The following is an 18,237-nucleotide window of genomic DNA, read 5'->3' as shown; positions in this document are numbered from 1 at the left end:
GACTTTTGAACTCTGTGCCTCGACTAATAAAAGCAAGCAGTCCATAAGCCTTCTTAACCACCTTATCAACCTTTGTAGCCACTTTCAAGGAGCTATGAACTTGGATCCCAAGATCCCACTGCTCAGCAACACTGTTAAGGATCTTGACAACAGTGTAGTCTTCTTGCATTTGCCCCATCAAGGTGCAACACCTCACGTTGTTCTGGGTTAAGCTCCATCTGCCATTTCTCGGCCTATATATGAGATTGATCTATAATCAAGCTCTATCCTTTGCCAGACTTCAATGCTATCCACAGCTCCACCACTCTCAGTATCTTCTGCAAATTTACTAACCCACCAACTACATTTTCATCCAGGACACTTACATACATCACAAACAGCAGAGGTCCTGAAGCAGATCTCTGCAGCACACCGCTAATTACAGACCTCCAGCTCAAATGAGTTCCTTCAACCATTACCCCATTTTCTATGAGCAAGCCAGTTCTGAATCCAAACAGTCAATTCACTACGAATCTCATGCATCTTAATCTTAGGGATTAGCTTCCCATAAGGAACTGTTAAACATATTAAATCCAGGTAGACAACATCCACTGCCCTACCTTCATCAATCTCTTTCATCATCTTGTCAAAAAACTTAATCAAGTTGATAAGACATGACCTGCCCCACACAAAGCCATTCTGGCTCTCCCTAATTATTTCATGGGTTTTCCAATGCTCATATATCGAATCCCTAAGTATTTTCTCCACCAATTTCCCTACAACAGACATGAGACTCACCAGTCTATAGTTTCCAGGATTTTCCCTTCTTCCCTTTATATATAGAGGTACAATATTAGACACTTACCAGTCCTCCAGGACTTTACCTGTGGCTAGAAAAAACATGAAGATACTGGTCAAGGCCCCTGCAAACTTGTCTCTTGCCTCCTTCAATAACCTGGGGTAAATCCATCAAGCTGTGGGGACTTATCCACCTTAATATCATTAGGTGGCCCAGCACTTCCTCCTCCTAGTCATATTTATACACTCAGCACTGACCTCCTGGTCTTCCATGTCCTTTTCTTTGGTAAATACTAAAACAAAATACTTATTAAATACCTCACTCACATTCTCTGCATCCAAGCAAATGTTTCTGTCTTTATCCTTGAGTGGTCCTACCCTCTTCTTAGTTAACCTCTTGCTCTTGACCTATGTATAGAATGTCTTGGGAGTTCACCTTAATCCTGTCTGCCAAAAACTTTTCATGGCTCCTCCTGGCTTTCCTAATTACCTTCTTTTGTTCTTCTCTGGCTTCTTTATAATCCATATGTGCTTTTTTTAATCCTAATTTCTGAAACTTTACATTTCATTTTTCTTCTCGACTAAATTCATCACCTCTCCGGGCATCCAAGGTTTTCTTGTCTTTCCATCTTTGTCCTTCTTTCTAATAGGAACATACCTTTCTGTACTCTGCGCACTTGATCTTTAAACACCCAGCACACACCTGATGTGGACTTGTCAGAATAAAGGTGTTCCCAATTAATGCTTCTTAGTTCCTGCCTAATGTAATTTGCCCTACTCCAATTTAAAACTCTCCCACAAGCACCTTACCTATCTTTATCTATAGCTATCTTGAAACTTTAGGTGTTGTGGTCACTGTTCCCTAACTGCTCACCAGTTGATAGGTCAGTCACCTGGCCAGGCTCATTACCTAACACCAGGTTCAGAACAGCCGCTCCTCCAGTTCGACCATCTGCATATTGATTTACTAAACCTTCATGGATATACTTAAATTCTGCTCCATCTAAACCTCTTGCACTAAGAAGATCCCAGTTTATATTAGGGAAGTTGAAATCCTCAATGACAACAGCCACATTTTTACTCATTTCCTTAATCTGATTTTTGTTCAGGGCTTCTGAGCAAAATTGCTTTAGCTGCCTTGAGAAATAGCATATTTTGCAGGTGCTAGTTAAAAATTAAGGGCCCTGTTTGTGGCATGTTCATGGTGTTAGCCAAGTGCTAGGCTAGTCCCATTGAGTGGGAATTCCTTGCATGCAGTTGCACACCATAACACTTTGAGATCTTAACTCAGTAACAAGGGGGCTAAGATGAGTAGAGACTATAATCTGTTGCGTGGGTCTTAATTCAAATGTATATGGGCTAAAGTATGCTTTTCTCCTTCTGTTACCCTACCTCCCTTTGAATCTTCACACTCCAGTTCCCCATGTTACCAGATCCCTTCACTCTAAGTATTAAGCCCTCAGCCCCTCCTTCCACTCTCTCACAAGTCCCCAACCTTCAACACTTTTACCAGCCTCCTCCCTCTCTGGGCTCATCTATCCATGTTGCTGACTGGAGAACACCTGTGCGTGGCTTTGTTTGACGTGGGGAGGCTAGGTGCACAAGCAACCACCACATGGCCCTTGATGAGGGTCAGGATCCAGTGGTATGGATGTAAAATGACTGAAGACCCTTCTCTGCTGCAGCCTTCCTCCAGCTTCGCTGTCATTGTGATGTGTCATTGTTTTCCGCCAGCTCCCCCACTGAGGTCTTGGTTGGATCACTCTTTATCTCAAACCCTTCTCCTTGAACTTACCACCATGAGTGAACCTAGCAGGGGCTAAGCTCTAGAAGGTATGACTATTGGGATCTTAGGAACTCACAAGCTTCTCCACCATGACAAGGTGATAGTTTATCGAAGAAGATATTGACAACTAACTCTTACTGTCTTCATACCTAATGCAGGTTGTAAATCTGATCATTGCTATTGTCAGTGCAGTAATATTTTATTGTAACTTAGCATAAATCCCACCTACCCATGTGTAATTTTTGCTTTAGAACCAAACTCATTTGGTAAAATCAAGTTCCCCTTATTGTGAAATGAACCAAATATTAGACATGTAGTCAAAAACTATATCACAATATGCCATTTAAGAGAAGGTGGTGGCACTGCCATTAACAACAGAACAATCCCATAGGATCATTGTATTTCTCGTTTTGCTCCTCATGCTCAAAATTTGATCCTGGATGCTATTTCTCTCCTCTACCGTCTGCCTGTCTAGTGATTTCTGTAGAATATGATGAAAATCAGTGGCCTCCCATTTCCCTCTACACCTGTCGTTACCCCAGTCACATCTTGCACCGTGCACTTATTGGGATTAACTGCTGAAATCCCTGTACAACTATATTTGACTGCTTAATTGTTAAAAACAATTGGCTGTAACTAGCCAGCTTAAACACAGGTAATAGTACTCAAACCATTGACTCCTGTCACTGGTAAGATTGAGTGCTAGAACGATGAATGCAGATGGCTGAGCTGGCATGGTAGTGCACTGGTTTACAGCACGTCAGTTGTAAGATTGGAGTTCGATTCCCACTGTTCTCTGTCAGGAGTTTGTATGTTCTCACCTTGATTTTATGGGCTCCCCCCACATTCCAATGACACACAGTATCATTAGGCTGAATGAGTGTGGGCATGCTCTGTTAGCTCCAGAAACATGGTAATACTCACAGGCTGCCCAGCACAATCCTTGCTGATTAGATTTGATGCCAACAACATATTTACTGTATGTTTTGATGTAGATGTGACAAATAAAGCTGATCTTTAATATCTTCATCTTGGACCATTTAAAGAGAAACTTTATCATTGCTAAGGAAATAATTAACCTCAATTTACTATGAAAGATGTGAAAGGTGAAGCAAGGTAAGGTGGAAGTTTAGTAGATGGGGAAGGGAGGGATAAAGTAAGAAGTTGGGAGGTGATGGGTGGAAAAGGAAAAAGGTTTGAAGAAGAATGAGTCTAATAGGAGAGGAAAGTGGACCTTGGGAGAAAGAGAAGGAGAATGGGCACCAGAGGGAGGTGATGGACAAGCATCAACTGTTTATTCCTCTTCATCGATGCTGCCTGACCTGCTAAGTTCCTCCAGCCATTTGTGTGTGTACGTTGATCTGGACTTCCAGCATCTGCAGAATCTCTTACGTTTACAAACTTGGCAGGTAGTGCTGACCAGTTGCCTGTATATTCCTTCTTCACATATCTAATAAAGAGGAAAAAAAAAACAATGTAAGAGCAAAGTACTGCAGAACGTTGCTATGCATTAAGAGAAAGAAATGTGGCAGTGAAGATGCTGACTTCTTTTACTGGAGCCCCTCACTGTTTTAGGAGCAACTTCCTCCCCTCCGCCATCAGATTTCTGAATTGACAGTGAACCAACACCTGAACACTACCTCCCGATTTTAACTCTTTTTGCATTTTTAATTTATTGTTTACCTATATTTCTTATTGTACTTTACAGTTATTATGTATTGCATTTACTACTGGCACAAAACAACAAATTTCATGACATAAGTCAGTGATATTAAATGTGATTCTAATTCTGACAACTCTATTTACCATAATTGCAGTGCACATACAATAGATTTTAAAATCAGTATGGAGATAATCTGTTTCCTCTTACAACAGAAATCAATATTGTTTTTGTGGAATCGTGTTCTTACCAACTAGATAATATTTACTGATGGGCAAAACATGGGATGTTTTAAGTACAGGCAGTTAGTGTTTTTTTTATCATTTTACCGTATGTTTCAATTGAGCTTCATGCTGCCATGATTGTAGTTATGTGCTTGTTAATGCAAGTTTTAATAGTAGCTTATTCTAGTCATCTCTAATGTATAACTATTGAAATTCATGATAAAGAAAAAATTGACTAATTCCTAATCTTGTCAGAAATTGCATTTACTGTACATTTGAATTTAGTGTTACAAGCGAGAGTTATAGAAGCAAAGTTAAATTCTAAAATTAGCTATTTACATCAAATAAGTTGGGAGTTAAACAAATATAGATATGCCAGCAACTCTTTTTTAATTAGTTTTAAGTATCTCAAAAGTTCAGTACCTCAAAGACTGGTTCGCGTTGTTATTTGAGGAGAAAGTGCAGATGATAGCACCCCACACATTGTCCCTCAGTTGGACGAATTTTCTTGCTTAACTATCTTACCATACCAATCAAGGCAACTATTCAAGATACAAGATTGTTTATTATCATTTCCTGTAAAAGGAACAAAATAATCCCTACTCCAGATCCGATGCAGCTCAAAAAAAAGACACAAAAGGTACTTCCTGCAAAGCGAAACCTAACATCATGAATGGCAGTGATGCTTCATTCCCAGATAGGTTCGATGCCTTTAATCCATGCTTTGAAAGAGAGAATAAAACTCCCTGCAGCACGTGGTGACCCAGTGATCTCTGTCTTGAAGGATAGGGAACTGTAATGTAAACCTGTGCCAACCAACTGGCAGCGGTGTTCAAATCTCTCATTGCTGCCGTCAGAAGTTCCCGCCTGCTTCAGAAGAGCAACAATTATACCAGCTGCCTAGAAGAACAGGGTGAGCTGCCTTAATGACTATCGTCCAGTAGCACCCGTATCTAGATGATAATGTGCTTTGAGAGATTGGTTGTGGCTAGAATTAACTCCTGTCTCAGCAGGTACCTAGACCCACTCTAATCTGCATATCGCCACAACAGGTCTGTGGTGGATGTGAGCTCATTGGCTCTTCACATGGCCATGGTCACCTGGACATCTATATCAGTGTGCTGTTTGTTGACTATAGCTCCGTGTTCAACACAATTATTCCTACAGTTCTGATTTTAAATCCTCCAAAATGTGAGCCTCTCTATATCCCTCTGCAACTAGACCCTAGACTTCCTAATCAGAAGACCTCAATCTGTGTAGATCGGAAATAACATCTGCACTTCGCTGATATCAACACTTAGGGATGTGTGCTTAGCCCATCGTTCTACTTCATGCCCTGACCAATCAAGAATCTATGAATCTCTGCCTTAAATATATTTAAACGCTTGGCCTCCACAGCTGCCTGTGGCAAAGAATTGCACAGATTCACCACTCTCTGGCTGAAAAGATTCCTCCTCATTGCTATTCTAAAAGGACACCCCTCTATTCTGAGGCTGTATCCTCTGCTTTTAGACTCATCCTCTCCCATTCACTCCATCATGTGTGGAAGGGAAGCCTTTTACTTAATGTCCTGAATTTTGCCTTGCAGGAACATTTTCCAGAACAGATACAATTTCTTAGTTCAGTTTTCATAGCTGGCATATTATAACAAATTAACTGGAATTTTGGACTGCTCAGCACACTTTTCCAATAAAATAGAATAGCTAATAATAACTAAGACAACACACACAAAATGATGGAGGAACTCAGCAGGCCGGGCAGCAGCATCTGTGGAAAAGTGTAAACAGGACTGAAGAAGGGTCTCTGCCTGAAACATAGACTGTTTGCTGTTTTCCATCGATGCTGCCTGACCTGCTGAGTTACTCCAGCATTTTGTGTGTGTTATTCTGAAATTCCAGCATCTGCACAATCTCTTGTGTTTACATTTAGTGCCGGCTAATATTTTGATCTTTGTTGTGTGAATTTGTCACTATATTAAAATGTGACTCTTTTTCTGACTTTTTCCATGCAGGCTACAGTTAATGCCCGACCACAGCGCATCCTGGACTCCACAAACCTGACACAGTCGGCACCAGCCAGCCCTACCAGTAAGGGAGCACACATTCATCAAGTTGGGTAAGTTATCGAGTCGGGGTGAGTAACTCTTTGAGATAATACATTCTTACAACAGGTTGTATATGCCAGGGCATTTTGTACTTAGTTTATTCCAGAGTTTGCAACCAAAGTAATTTTGCCCATGGGTAGATGAGTATCCATATTGAGATACGCTTGAATTTTGTCCCTTCCTATCGTCTAAGAAAGGTCTGTGTTTTAAGTCCTGGTATTCAGTCCTATTCACATATTTCCAGTGTCATTAGTGTTTCTGGGTATATATGTTATGAGTCACCTTTAAAGTAACAGTAGTAGCATTTTGCAAAATTAAATTTCTAACTTTCTAATCTGGTTGCTGTTGCCTGAAATGTCTGTGAGTCTAAGTTACGTCTGTTCATAGATACTTCAGTTTCTCTCTCTTCCACTCCATTTCCCCCACCCCAGTTCTGCTTTGTCCCATCATTGCTACCTGTTCTGTGAGGCTGATAAAATTTTGCTCCTTGCTTTCACACTTCGACCATAAGACAGAGGAGCGGCGGTGTGCCATTCAGCCCATCGAGCCTGCTCCACCATTCCATCGTGGCTGATTTATTATCCCCCTCTACCCCATTGACCTGCCTTCTTCCCATAACCTTTGAAGCCCTTACTATTCAAGAACCTATCAGCCACCATTTTAAATATACTCTGGTAGATTCAGCACCCTCTTGTTACAGAAACGCCTCCTCATTGCTGTTCTAAAGGGACTCTACCATTATCTGTTGGTTTCTTCTTACCTTTTTGCACAAGGTGGAGTACCAGCCACTGTAGCTTCATATTTCTCCTCCATCTTGCATCCTCAAACCCCAGCAGAGCCGTTCCCTGCTCCTACCGTACTTGAACCACGGCCTGATGTCTTTCGTTTGGTCTCGGCCCACTGTTATTTTCACTGGGGCAAGGAAGGTGGCACAGAAGACACAGGAGCATTGTCACAGCAAAGCAGCATCCGTCATCACCATCCAGGCAATGCTCTCTTCTCACTGCCGTCATCAGGAAGGAGGTATAGGAGCCATAGGTCCCACATCACCAGGTTCAGGAACAGTTATTACCCTTCAACTATCAGGCTCCTGAACCTGTATCAATAAGTTTGCTCACCCGAACACTGAGCTCCCATCTGAGCACATCGACAAAGAGCGCTGCCACAAGAAAGCAGCATCATCATCGAGGACCCCCACCATCCAACCCGTACTCACTTCTCATTGCTGCCATCAGGAACGAGGTCCCATGACACCAAGTTCAGGAACAGTTACTACCCTTCAACCATCAAGCTCTTGAACCAGTGTCAGTAACTTCACTTGCCTCATCACTGAACTGATTCTGCAGTGTACAGACTCACTTTCAAGGACTCTACCACACACGTTCTTAGTATTACTTTTATTATTTATTATTGTTATCAATACTATTTGTTTTTCTTTTTGTATTTGACAGTTTGTCTTCATTTGCACATTGGTTGTATGTCAGTTTTTGAGTGTAAATTTTCATTGATTCTGTGTTGTATCTTTGTTCTGTGAATGTTTGCAAGGAAATGAATCTCAGGATTATATATGGTAACAAACATACTTCGATAAAATTCTTTGAACTTCGTGTGGGCAACACAGAAACAGGGATATGTTAGGCCTTTTCACTTCACCACTCCACACTGTGTCAAATCCAACCTAGGAAATAGGAAACAAAATGGATGGAAAAGGAGGAACTTTGAAGCTCACTTGATTGGCTGAGGCTTTCTGTTTCACACTCCATAGACCACACACCAGCAGATCCACTTCTATATATTGTGGATCATTGTACTTGGCAATGCTGGGCATTGAGCATATCTACACAGAGCGCTGACACAGGAAAACCAGTCCCCCAAGGTCCCCCACCACCCAGGTCATGCTGTCTTATCTCTGCAGCCACAGGAAGAAGGTACAGGAGTCTCAGGACCCACACCACCAGGTTCAGGAGCTGTTATTAATCCTCAACCATCAGGCTCTTGAACCAGTGGGGATAATTTTATACAACTTTACTCGCCCCATCACTGAACTGTACCCACAACATATAGACTCATTTTTAAGTACTCTTTATCTCGTGCTCTTGGTATTTATTACTATTGTTTCTTTTTCTTTCTTTTCAATTTGCAGAGTTTGTTGTCCCTCCTATTGGGATTGATTCTATTACATTTCCTTGATTTACTGAGTATGCCTGCAAAAAAAATAAATCTCAGAGTTGAATGTTGTGACATATATGTACTTTGATAATAAATTTACTTTGAACTTTGAGTTGAGATTCTGTGTTGAGAGCAAAAATTGCCAGATGAGAACTTCCCACCTGTCTAACTTCAGTAGCTGTTGCCTTGCTGAAGAGGGTTTATATCAGTATCTGATGATTTAAAACTTTTCTAAGGAGTACTGTTTTCCTTTTACATTAATTCTGGTCTGATTCTAAGCATATGAAAAATTAGTTGGCTAAGCTAAATAGTTTTATTAATCTGGCACCATGTGGGCAGAATGACTGATAGTAAAATAAAGTAAATGACTGCTTTATTTATTTAACTTAATTACATCCATAGGGCGTATTTCATTTTAAGAGCAATTATGGCAGTCCCTGTCCTATAGTCGGGGTGCCCCATTATTAATAAGTGCTGAGATCGTTCCTTTATAAACTCCTTACTTCAGGTGAAAATTGTGCAATTAAGATGAATTATTCTCATTATATTGTGCAGTTTGTAAGAACATAGAGGTAGGTTGCCATAAGTACAAACTATTCTTCAGATGCTGGAAATCCAGAACAACACATGCAAAATGCTGGAGGAACCCAGCAGGTCAGGCAACATGTATGGAGAAGAATAAAGAATCAATGTTTTGGGCCAAGTTTTGGCCCAAAGCATCGACTCTTTTTTCATCTCCATTCATACTACCTGACCTGTTGAGTTCCTCCAGCATTTTGTGTTTGAACTAATTCATTATGTTGAACAAAATGAAGAGATGCTATCATAATCTATAATACTGAACATCAGTTAACATGGAATAAAAGACCAGTGCAGGTGTGATTCACTGTGGTAACAGCACTCACTATTTCCACGAGAAATGAAGATTTATCAAGTTTGCATTGTTTCCAAGTTCACATCATTTTATAGACCAGAGCTGAACTCTGCAGTACACTCCATCTGCCACAGCTTAATGCTTTTTACAAATCCACTGCCTTCCTCTTGTCTGGTGTACATGCCATTTCCCACTAGTTCTCCTGCAAAGGCACCTTACCAAAGACCACCTGGAAAAATTGTCTTATTTCCCAAGTTTTACACTATCAATGAGCCTTCAACGTGGCATCAGTTTTTTATGTTTAAAGTAAAAGTGAAGACTGCTGGTCCTATAAATGCCCAACCAGCTTAGCTCGTGTAAGCCCAGATGTCAAGGGAAAATATGATGAATAATAACTGGGTATAGAGCCACAAATTAAATAAATTTAGGTCAGGATTTATGTTCGAGCCCAGACAGTTCAGCTATAAAACATATGAAAATTATGAAAGCGTGAGTTTGTGAAATTAATTTTGATATGCTGGATCCCTGGAGAACATTACTTTAAAGCTGTTATTTGACATATACTGTACTCTATTCTGGAGAGAGTCCACTCGTGTGCGACTTCTAGCAATTTTATTTACTAATTGATAGATACACTGCTGATTAGGCCCTTCTAGACCTCCGAGCATGCCGCCAGCAATCTCTAGCCCTATCTCAGGTTAATTTACAATGAGCAGTTAAGCTACTAACTGGTATGCCTTTGAACCGTGGGAGGAAACTGGAGCACCCAGAGGAAACCCACGCAATCCACAGGGAGGACGGACAAACTGGGATGCTGGAATTAAATTCTTAATTCTGACACCCCAGGCTGTAACAGCATTGTGCTAACCACTACACTACCCTGGAAGCCCAAATTTCATTTCAGTGTATTTTAATAAGCATGTGTCCACCACATTATGATCTGCAGGAATTTGGCGGGCAGTGTTGAATGTTTTGTATATTTCTTCTGTACAATTGAATGAAAAAGAAATCTCTAAAACATCCCCTAATCTTGCACCATCGGGATAAATTGGAAGTTTGCCATTCTTGAACCAAATAAAGTTTCAAAAACAGAATATATTGGAAACGCTCAGCTGGTCAGGCTGCATCTGTGGAGAGAAAAACAAGAGTTAGCATTTCTTATCAGAGATTCTTCATTAAAAGCCAGTACTTTGCTTTTGTTTCAGATTTTCAGCATCTGCAGCTTTTTGATTTTCATAGAGTTTTTCTGTTGCTGACATAGCAACCATTTCACTTAAGTATCTATAATGCATGTAAGTCTCTGATGTAAACACACGATTGAGGAGCTATAAACTGCATCAGATCTTTTGTTGGTGTAATTCTTCCATCACCTTTTATCCAAGCAGTGCCATATTAGTTGCCAAGAATTATTTGTGCCACAAATATAAATATCTCCTTTGTTCACTGACTTGAATTTAACTTCTAAAGTCTATTTCATGTCTTCACAAGTTTTACTTACATGAAATGATTGTTAAAATAGAAAAAATATTCAGGATTGACAGCAAAACTAACCAAACTTCTTATACAGTAAACTTCATGGAACTTTGCTCACACATTACCCTTTCAGTGGGAGCATCCAGCATCACATCCAGCTCACATAAGCAGGGTAATCACGTTCTTTGGTCACTTGCTATTGGAGCTCATAGCCTCAGCCCAATATGAAAAAGCATTGTTTCCGTTCTTTGAATCTACATTAACCTCCACTATTACTGATACATCTCACAGGCCTGACTTTCTCCTGTTGCCCTTATGGAAAAGGACAACCACATTCACCAACCTCCAGTCATCCAGTCCTTCATTAGTGATGTAAAATTCTCAGCCAGAATTGTTCCCTTCCTTCCCATAGCAGCAAGAGTTAATCTGGCCATGGATATTTATATACTAAAGCATTGACCTTATTCACGAAACTTCCACTTTTGATTTTGCTTCCAGTTATCTTAGTATGGAAAGGATGTGGAATCGTTAGAGAGGGCGCAGAGGAGATTTACCAAGGTGCTGCCTGGATTAGAAAGCATGTCTTATAAGGACAGGTTGAACAAGCTAAGGGTTTTCTCTTTAGAGTGAAGGAGGATGTGAGGTGACTTCATAGAGGTGTATAAGTTGTATAGGTAGAGTGGATGGACAGAGACATTTTCCATGGCTAATCTGAGAGGACAAATTTTAAGGTGATTGGAGCAAAGTATAGGTAGGTTTTTAAACAGAGCAGTAAGTGCATGGAATGCACTGCAGGGGTTGGTGGTAAAAGCAGATACATGAGGGGCATTTGAAAAGGGTATAATCTTAAGGTGATTGAAGGAAATTCAAGGGGGATGTCAGAAGTACCGTAAATTCCGGACTATAAGCCGCTACTTTTTTCCCACGCTTTGAACACTGCGGCCTATACTACGGTGCGGCTAATGCATGTTTTTTTTTCATGCCGCCAATAACATTTTGCCTCGTAACAGTAGACCAATAAAATTGATGAGTAGTTCACAGAGATTCAATGAAAATGTACGATAAATCAAGCGCACTTTCACAATTAAATTATTGTAAATCAGTCATTTGTACTCACCCTCATCAACATGGAAAACACTCGAAGAAAAGCATATGATGCAGCTTTTAAGTTAAAGGCGATCAATCTGGCGGTTGAAGAAGGAAATCGAGCTGCTGCACATAATCTTGGCATAAATGAATCAATGGTGAGACGGTGGAGACGCCAGCATGAAGAACTGAGTCAATGCAAAAAGACGACAAAAGCTTTCAGAGGTAATCATAGCAGATGGCCCGAGCTTGAAAACTTTCTTGAAGACTGGGTTAACACACAGAGAGCAGGCGGCCGCGGTGTTTCCACCGTGCAGATCAGACTGAAGGCTAAAGCAATCCCCACCAAAATGAAAATCGAAGATTTTAGAGGTGGGCCATCGTGGTGTTTTAGACTTATGAGGCAAAAAGGCCTGTCCGTCAGGGTACGCACGACTCTGTGTTAGCAGCTCCCTCCCGACCACGAGGAAAAGCTTGCTGACTTCCGCACATACACTCAAACAAAGATAGCGGAGAATTCCATCGGGCCAGATGATATCAGAAATATGGATTAAGTACCTTTGACGTTTGACCTGCCTCTCACTCGGACTGTTAATAAAAAAGGTGACTCGTCCATCACACTGAAAACAAGCGGCCATGAGAGAACGCATTTTACTTGTGTTCTGAGCTGCACAGCATCCGGACTAAAGCTTCCACCGATGGTGATTTTTAAGCGGCTGACAATGAAAGTTCAGTGAAAGCAGCCATCAAGAGTACAAACTCAATTCCAGCTGTGATTCATGGGGGCACCATGAAGCATTTGCAGCCACTGGACAGCAGCATGAACCGGGCATTTAAAGTGGCGCTGCGCGTTGAGTGGGAGGGTTGGATGCCGAGCGGCGAGAAATCCTTTACCAAAACAGGACGCATGCGAAGAGCATCTTTAACTCAAGTCTGCCAGTGGATCCTAAATGCGTGGAGCCGTGTCACAACATCCACCATCACCAGCGGGTTTCGAAAGGCTGGACTGCTGCGTGATGAAGAGGACCGCGTGCGCTCAAGTGAGAGCGACAACGAAGAGACTGAAGTGAGTGACGAGATCCTGAGGTTATTCAATTCGGACACTGAAGAAGAGGACTTTGATGGTTTTAGTGCGCAGGAGGAAGATGAAGAAGGCGATCAATAACTTTTCCTGGTAGGCTGCAGTATATATATTTTTTTTACCAGTCGTTAGGAGATATTGGAATGTTCGTGCACTGTTCAGTAAAAAAGTATTCGCAACATAATTTGTGTGTTACTGATACATATGTATATTTAAAAGTAGCTGTGTTACAGGCACTGTTCGAAAAAAAGCATTTGCAATATATATTTGTTTATGTTACCATACGGATTTAATTAAAAGTTAAAAAATCCTCACGTGTAATGTCTTTCTGTGTAAATATCTCATATTACAACGTGGGACACCTGCAGCTTAAAATCCGGTGTGGCCTGTACAAGTACAAAATTGATTTTCTTTCTAAAATTAGAGCGTGCGGCTTTTAATCGGGTGCGCTCTGTAATCCGGAATCTACGGTAGGTTTTTTTTTACACAGAGTAGAGGATGTATGTGTAACACCCTGGGTCGCCTCAGGCTCACTCAGCTCGTTCTCGTCTAGGGGGAGCAGCCTTCGGCCCCGCCAAACTGGGTAATCAGCTGGTGTGGATGCTGTGTGATGTCCCCGCCTCGTCCAAAAACAGACAGTACACCACATGCGATTAAATGAGTACAATTTATAAAGGTCACTATAACTAAGTGATTAATAACGATACAGTATATATGAAGAGAAAATTAAAGAAAAGGCGCCAAACTTATCAAAGTCCAAACCACTTTGTGCACAGCCGTTGGAGCTCAATTACTGAAGTCTTCTGGCCACCATTCGCTCCCCTCTGAACTCCTCGACTCGCAGCTCAGGACCCTCCGAACTCCTCGACTCTCCAAACAGCTCAGGACCCTCCGAGTGGTCAACCAAGCACATCTAGCTTCATCCTTTAGGGTCCGATCCTCGCCCAGCTTAGAGCATTGTGTCCTCTCTCTCGACCCCCTCGCGCCGATCTGCCCAAAAGCCCGTCAACAAAAGCTTACAGACTCAGAAGAAAGAACATTAATCCCCATTTGGTTTACAAAGGAATACCATTCTCGTTATCAGTAAATTAGCATTCCTGCAAGTTAACAAAAGGAAACCCTTTCCCAACAGTAACAAAGAAAAAAGAAACCCCCTTTACATATGGAACACCCTACCTGGGGTAGTGGTAGAGGTAGCTACCATTTAAGAAACTTTTATATAGGTACATGGATGATAGAAAAAGGGGGGGTTCAATGGAAGGGAAAGGTTAGATTGAGTAAGAGAAATGGGAAATATTTTACAGGCATGAAGAAATGAAGATGGGGGAAGGCCTGCAAAATGTTTCCCTTTTCTTCAGTTCAACCTTCAATATTCCTGGATGTCTAGGATTCCCTATATTTGTCACCCTTAGCTTTCACTCCTGTAGGGTCGTGTTGTTCTGAACATTCACAATTTGACTTTTGAATGCTTCCCTCTGTGTGGATGTAGACTTACCTGGAAGGGATACTCTACCAATGCCAGGTTCTAATTTTAATGAAATTGGTTTTCCTGTAATTTTGATCTCTATTCCTGGTCTTTCCCGGCTTTTTCTATGTGCCTTGAAATTTACTGAGTTTACTGAGCCTTTTTACTCCATCTAGCCCACTCATAACTTTCTACAACATAATTAAATCTTCTCCAATTTAACAGCCAACACTACCCTATCCAGTAATCTTTCTAGTCCTGGCAAAATCCTCATAAGTCTCTTCTGCGACCTCTCCAGTACAAATGCCACTTCCATGTAATGTGACCAGAACTTTATACAGTAGTGTAGCTGTGGTCTAACTCATCCTTACAATTCGATCGTTATATCTTCCCTGTTATGTTCTGCCTGTCAGCTCACAGAAAGGCATCCTATATGTCTCTAACCATTTTATTAAACTATCTTGGTTTCTTTAAGAATCAATGGACATATACTCAAAAGTCCCTTGTTTCTCCACAGCTTTTGGTCACCATTCTACTCTGGATTTTTACCTCGTACTTCTCTGGATTAAATTGTTTCCTATTTTTTCTGTCCAAATAAGGAAGGCATCTATATCAATAGACAATAGACAGTAGGTGCAAGAGTAGGCCATTTGGCCCTTCCAGCCAGCACCGCCATTCACTGTGATCATGGCTGATCATGGGGTACACAATCAGTACCCCGTTTCTGCCCTCTCCCCATATCCCTTGACCCCGCTATCTATAAGAGCTCTATCTAACTCTCTCTTGAATGCATCCAGAGACTTGGCCTCCACCGCCTTCTGGGGCAGAGCATTAACCACATATCCACCACTCTCTGGGTGAAAAAGTTTTTCCACCTCTGTTCTAAATGGCCTACCCCTTATTCTTAAACTATGGCCTCTAGCTCTGGACTCACCCATCAGCGGGAACATGCTTCCTGCCTCCAGTGCGTCCAATCCCTTAATAATCTTATATGTTTCAATCAGATCTCCTCTCATCCTTCTAAATTCCAGTGTATACAAGCCCAGTCACTCCAATCTTTCAACATATGACAGTCCTGCCATTCTGGGAATTAACCTTGTGAACCTACGCTGCACTCCCTCCATAGCAAGAATGTCCTTCCTCAAATTTGGAGACCAAAACTGCACACAATACTCCAGGTGGGGTCTCACCAGGGCCCTGTACAGCTGCAGAAGGACCTCTTTAATCCTATACTCAATTCCTCTTGTTATAAAAACCAGCATGCCATTAGCTTTCTTCACTGCCTGCTGGACCTGCATGCTTGCTTTCATTGACTGATGTACAAGAACACATTGTACTTCCCCTTTTCCTAACTTGACTCCATTTAGATAGTAATCTGCCTTCCTGTTCTTCCCACCAAAGTGGATAACCTCACATTTATCCACATTAAACTGCATCTGCCATACATTTGCCCACTCACCCAACGTCCAAGTTACCCTGCATTCTCATAACATCCTCTTGACATTTCACACTGCCACCCAGCTTTGTGTCATCAGCAAATTTGCTAATGTTACTTTTAATCCCTTCATCTAAATCATTAATGTATATTGTAAACAGCTACAGTCCCAGCACCGAACCTTGCGGTGCCCTACTGATCACAGCCTGCCATTCCGAAAGGGACCCGTTAATCACTACTCTTCATTTCCTGTCAGCCAGCCAATTTTCAATCCATGTCAGTACTCTGCCCCCAATACCATGTGCCCTAATTTTTCCCACTAATCTCCTATTTGGGACTTTATCAAAAGCTTTCTGGAAGTCCAGGTACACTACATCCACTGGCTCTCCCTTGTCCATTTTCATAGTTACATCCTCAAAAAACTCCAGATTAGTCAAGCATGATTTTCCCTTCATAAATCCATGCTGACTCGGACTGATCCTTCTACTGCTATCCAAATGTGTCGTAATTTCCTCTTTTATAATTGACTCCAGCATCTTACCCACCACTGATGTCAGGCTAACTGGTCTATAATTCCCTGTTTTCTCTCTTCCTCCTTTCTTGAAAAGTGGGACAACATTAGCCACCCTCCAATCAGCAGGAACTGTTCCTGAATCTATAGAACATTGGAAGATGATTACCAATGTGTCCACGATTTCTAGAGCCACCTCTTTAAGTACCCCAGAATGCAGATCATCAGGTCCCGAGGACTTATCAGCCTTAAGACTCAACAGTCTATCCAACACCGTTTCTTGCCTAATATAAATTTCCTTCAGTTCATCCTTTAGCCTAGTTCCTTTGGCCACTATTACATCATAATCTAAATCTTGGCTCTTAATTATCAGCACTTTTGAATCATCTACAACCTTCTTTATCATGCCTCTAAATTTACTTTTCATTTATCGGTATGTACACAGGGGCAAGGGAAAGTGTGCAGTTGTATCTGCCAGTCACAAAACACCTACCCTTTGCTTTCTCTCTCTGAGATTATTTCAGATCAATTCAATATTCTCCCTTGGACTAACTGGTTTTTACCTTTATGACTACCGTAGCTTACCTGAAATGACTTGCTAGAATTCAGGTGGTACCATCAATTACACTGTTTTCATTAAGATTCCTTGTCCCATCTTTGCTCAAGAAGATTCATTTGTTAAACAGATATGACCTTCTCCTACGCTGATTATCTCCGATTAATCTGTGACTTCCTAAGTGAAGTTTTATTCTGCAAAACTAATTCCAATAATTTACCCCTTCTGACTGTAACTAATTGGCTAGTTAATTATGCAGTTTTCTCTTCATTTTTAAATCCTATTATAAAGTGCTGTCATTTGTTTCTAAGTAGTCATCATCATCAAGTACTGTATCGTATGATGTGGGCAATCATGGCCTCATGACCATGATTGTTCTTGGCAAAGTTTTTCTACAGAAGTGGATTGCCATTACCATCTTCTGGACAGTGTCTTTACAAGACGAGTGACCCCAGCCAATATGATTCAGTGATTGTCTCCTTGGCATCAGTGGTCACATAACCTGGACTTGTGACATGTGTCAGCTGCTCATATGATCTTCTACCACCTGCTCCCATGGCTTCAAGCGACCCTGGTTGGTGGTGGGGGGGAGTGGTTTGTGCTGAGCAGGTGCTACACCTTGCCCAAGGGTGACCTGCAGGCTAGCAAAGGGAAGGAGCGCCTTACACATCCTTAGGTAGAAACATTTCTCCACTTCACCACGCTTAAATGCATAAATGAATGGATCACTTGGTCAAAAATGTAGATAGCCTGATTGGTAAGTTTGTGAATGACAGAAAAATTGGAGTTGTGGAGAGGGAAGAAGATGGTTAAAGCTTGAGCCCCTCCATTGGTCAGGGACGACCATGGATATTGCGTCCTTGCTGTCTGTGATAAGCAAGTCGGTACTCAAGCCAGGCCAGTTTGGTATGGAGAGCATGCTGTTGCCCGTGCCCAGCTTCCCCCCTCCATGCAGCTGAGGAATCCAGAGGAGCGGCAGAGACTGATACACTAGCATGGCAGAAGTTACCACTCAGCATTGATCTCAACATGGACT

The 18,237-nt window shown here is 41.5% G+C and overlaps 1 protein-coding gene across 1 annotated transcript in view; it reads left to right on the top strand.

The window, feature by feature from the left end:
- The window catches only part of rptor (regulatory associated protein of MTOR, complex 1), a 499,208-nt gene that overhangs the window by 369,746 nt on the left and 111,225 nt on the right, over positions 1-18,237 (top strand). The window contains exon 22 of the mRNA XM_059948392.1: positions 6,459-6,562. Within this exon, the coding sequence (XP_059804375.1) occupies positions 6,459-6,562 (104 nt within the window). The remainder of the gene's footprint in view (positions 1-6,458; positions 6,563-18,237) is intronic.

This window comes from Hypanus sabinus, chromosome 23 (assembly GCF_030144855.1).
Source record: "Hypanus sabinus isolate sHypSab1 chromosome 23, sHypSab1.hap1, whole genome shotgun sequence".
Taxonomy (NCBI): Eukaryota; Metazoa; Chordata; class Chondrichthyes; order Myliobatiformes; family Dasyatidae; genus Hypanus; species Hypanus sabinus.
Note: the sequence above shows the minus strand (reverse complement) of the source record. Positions and strands in the feature narration are given on the sequence as shown.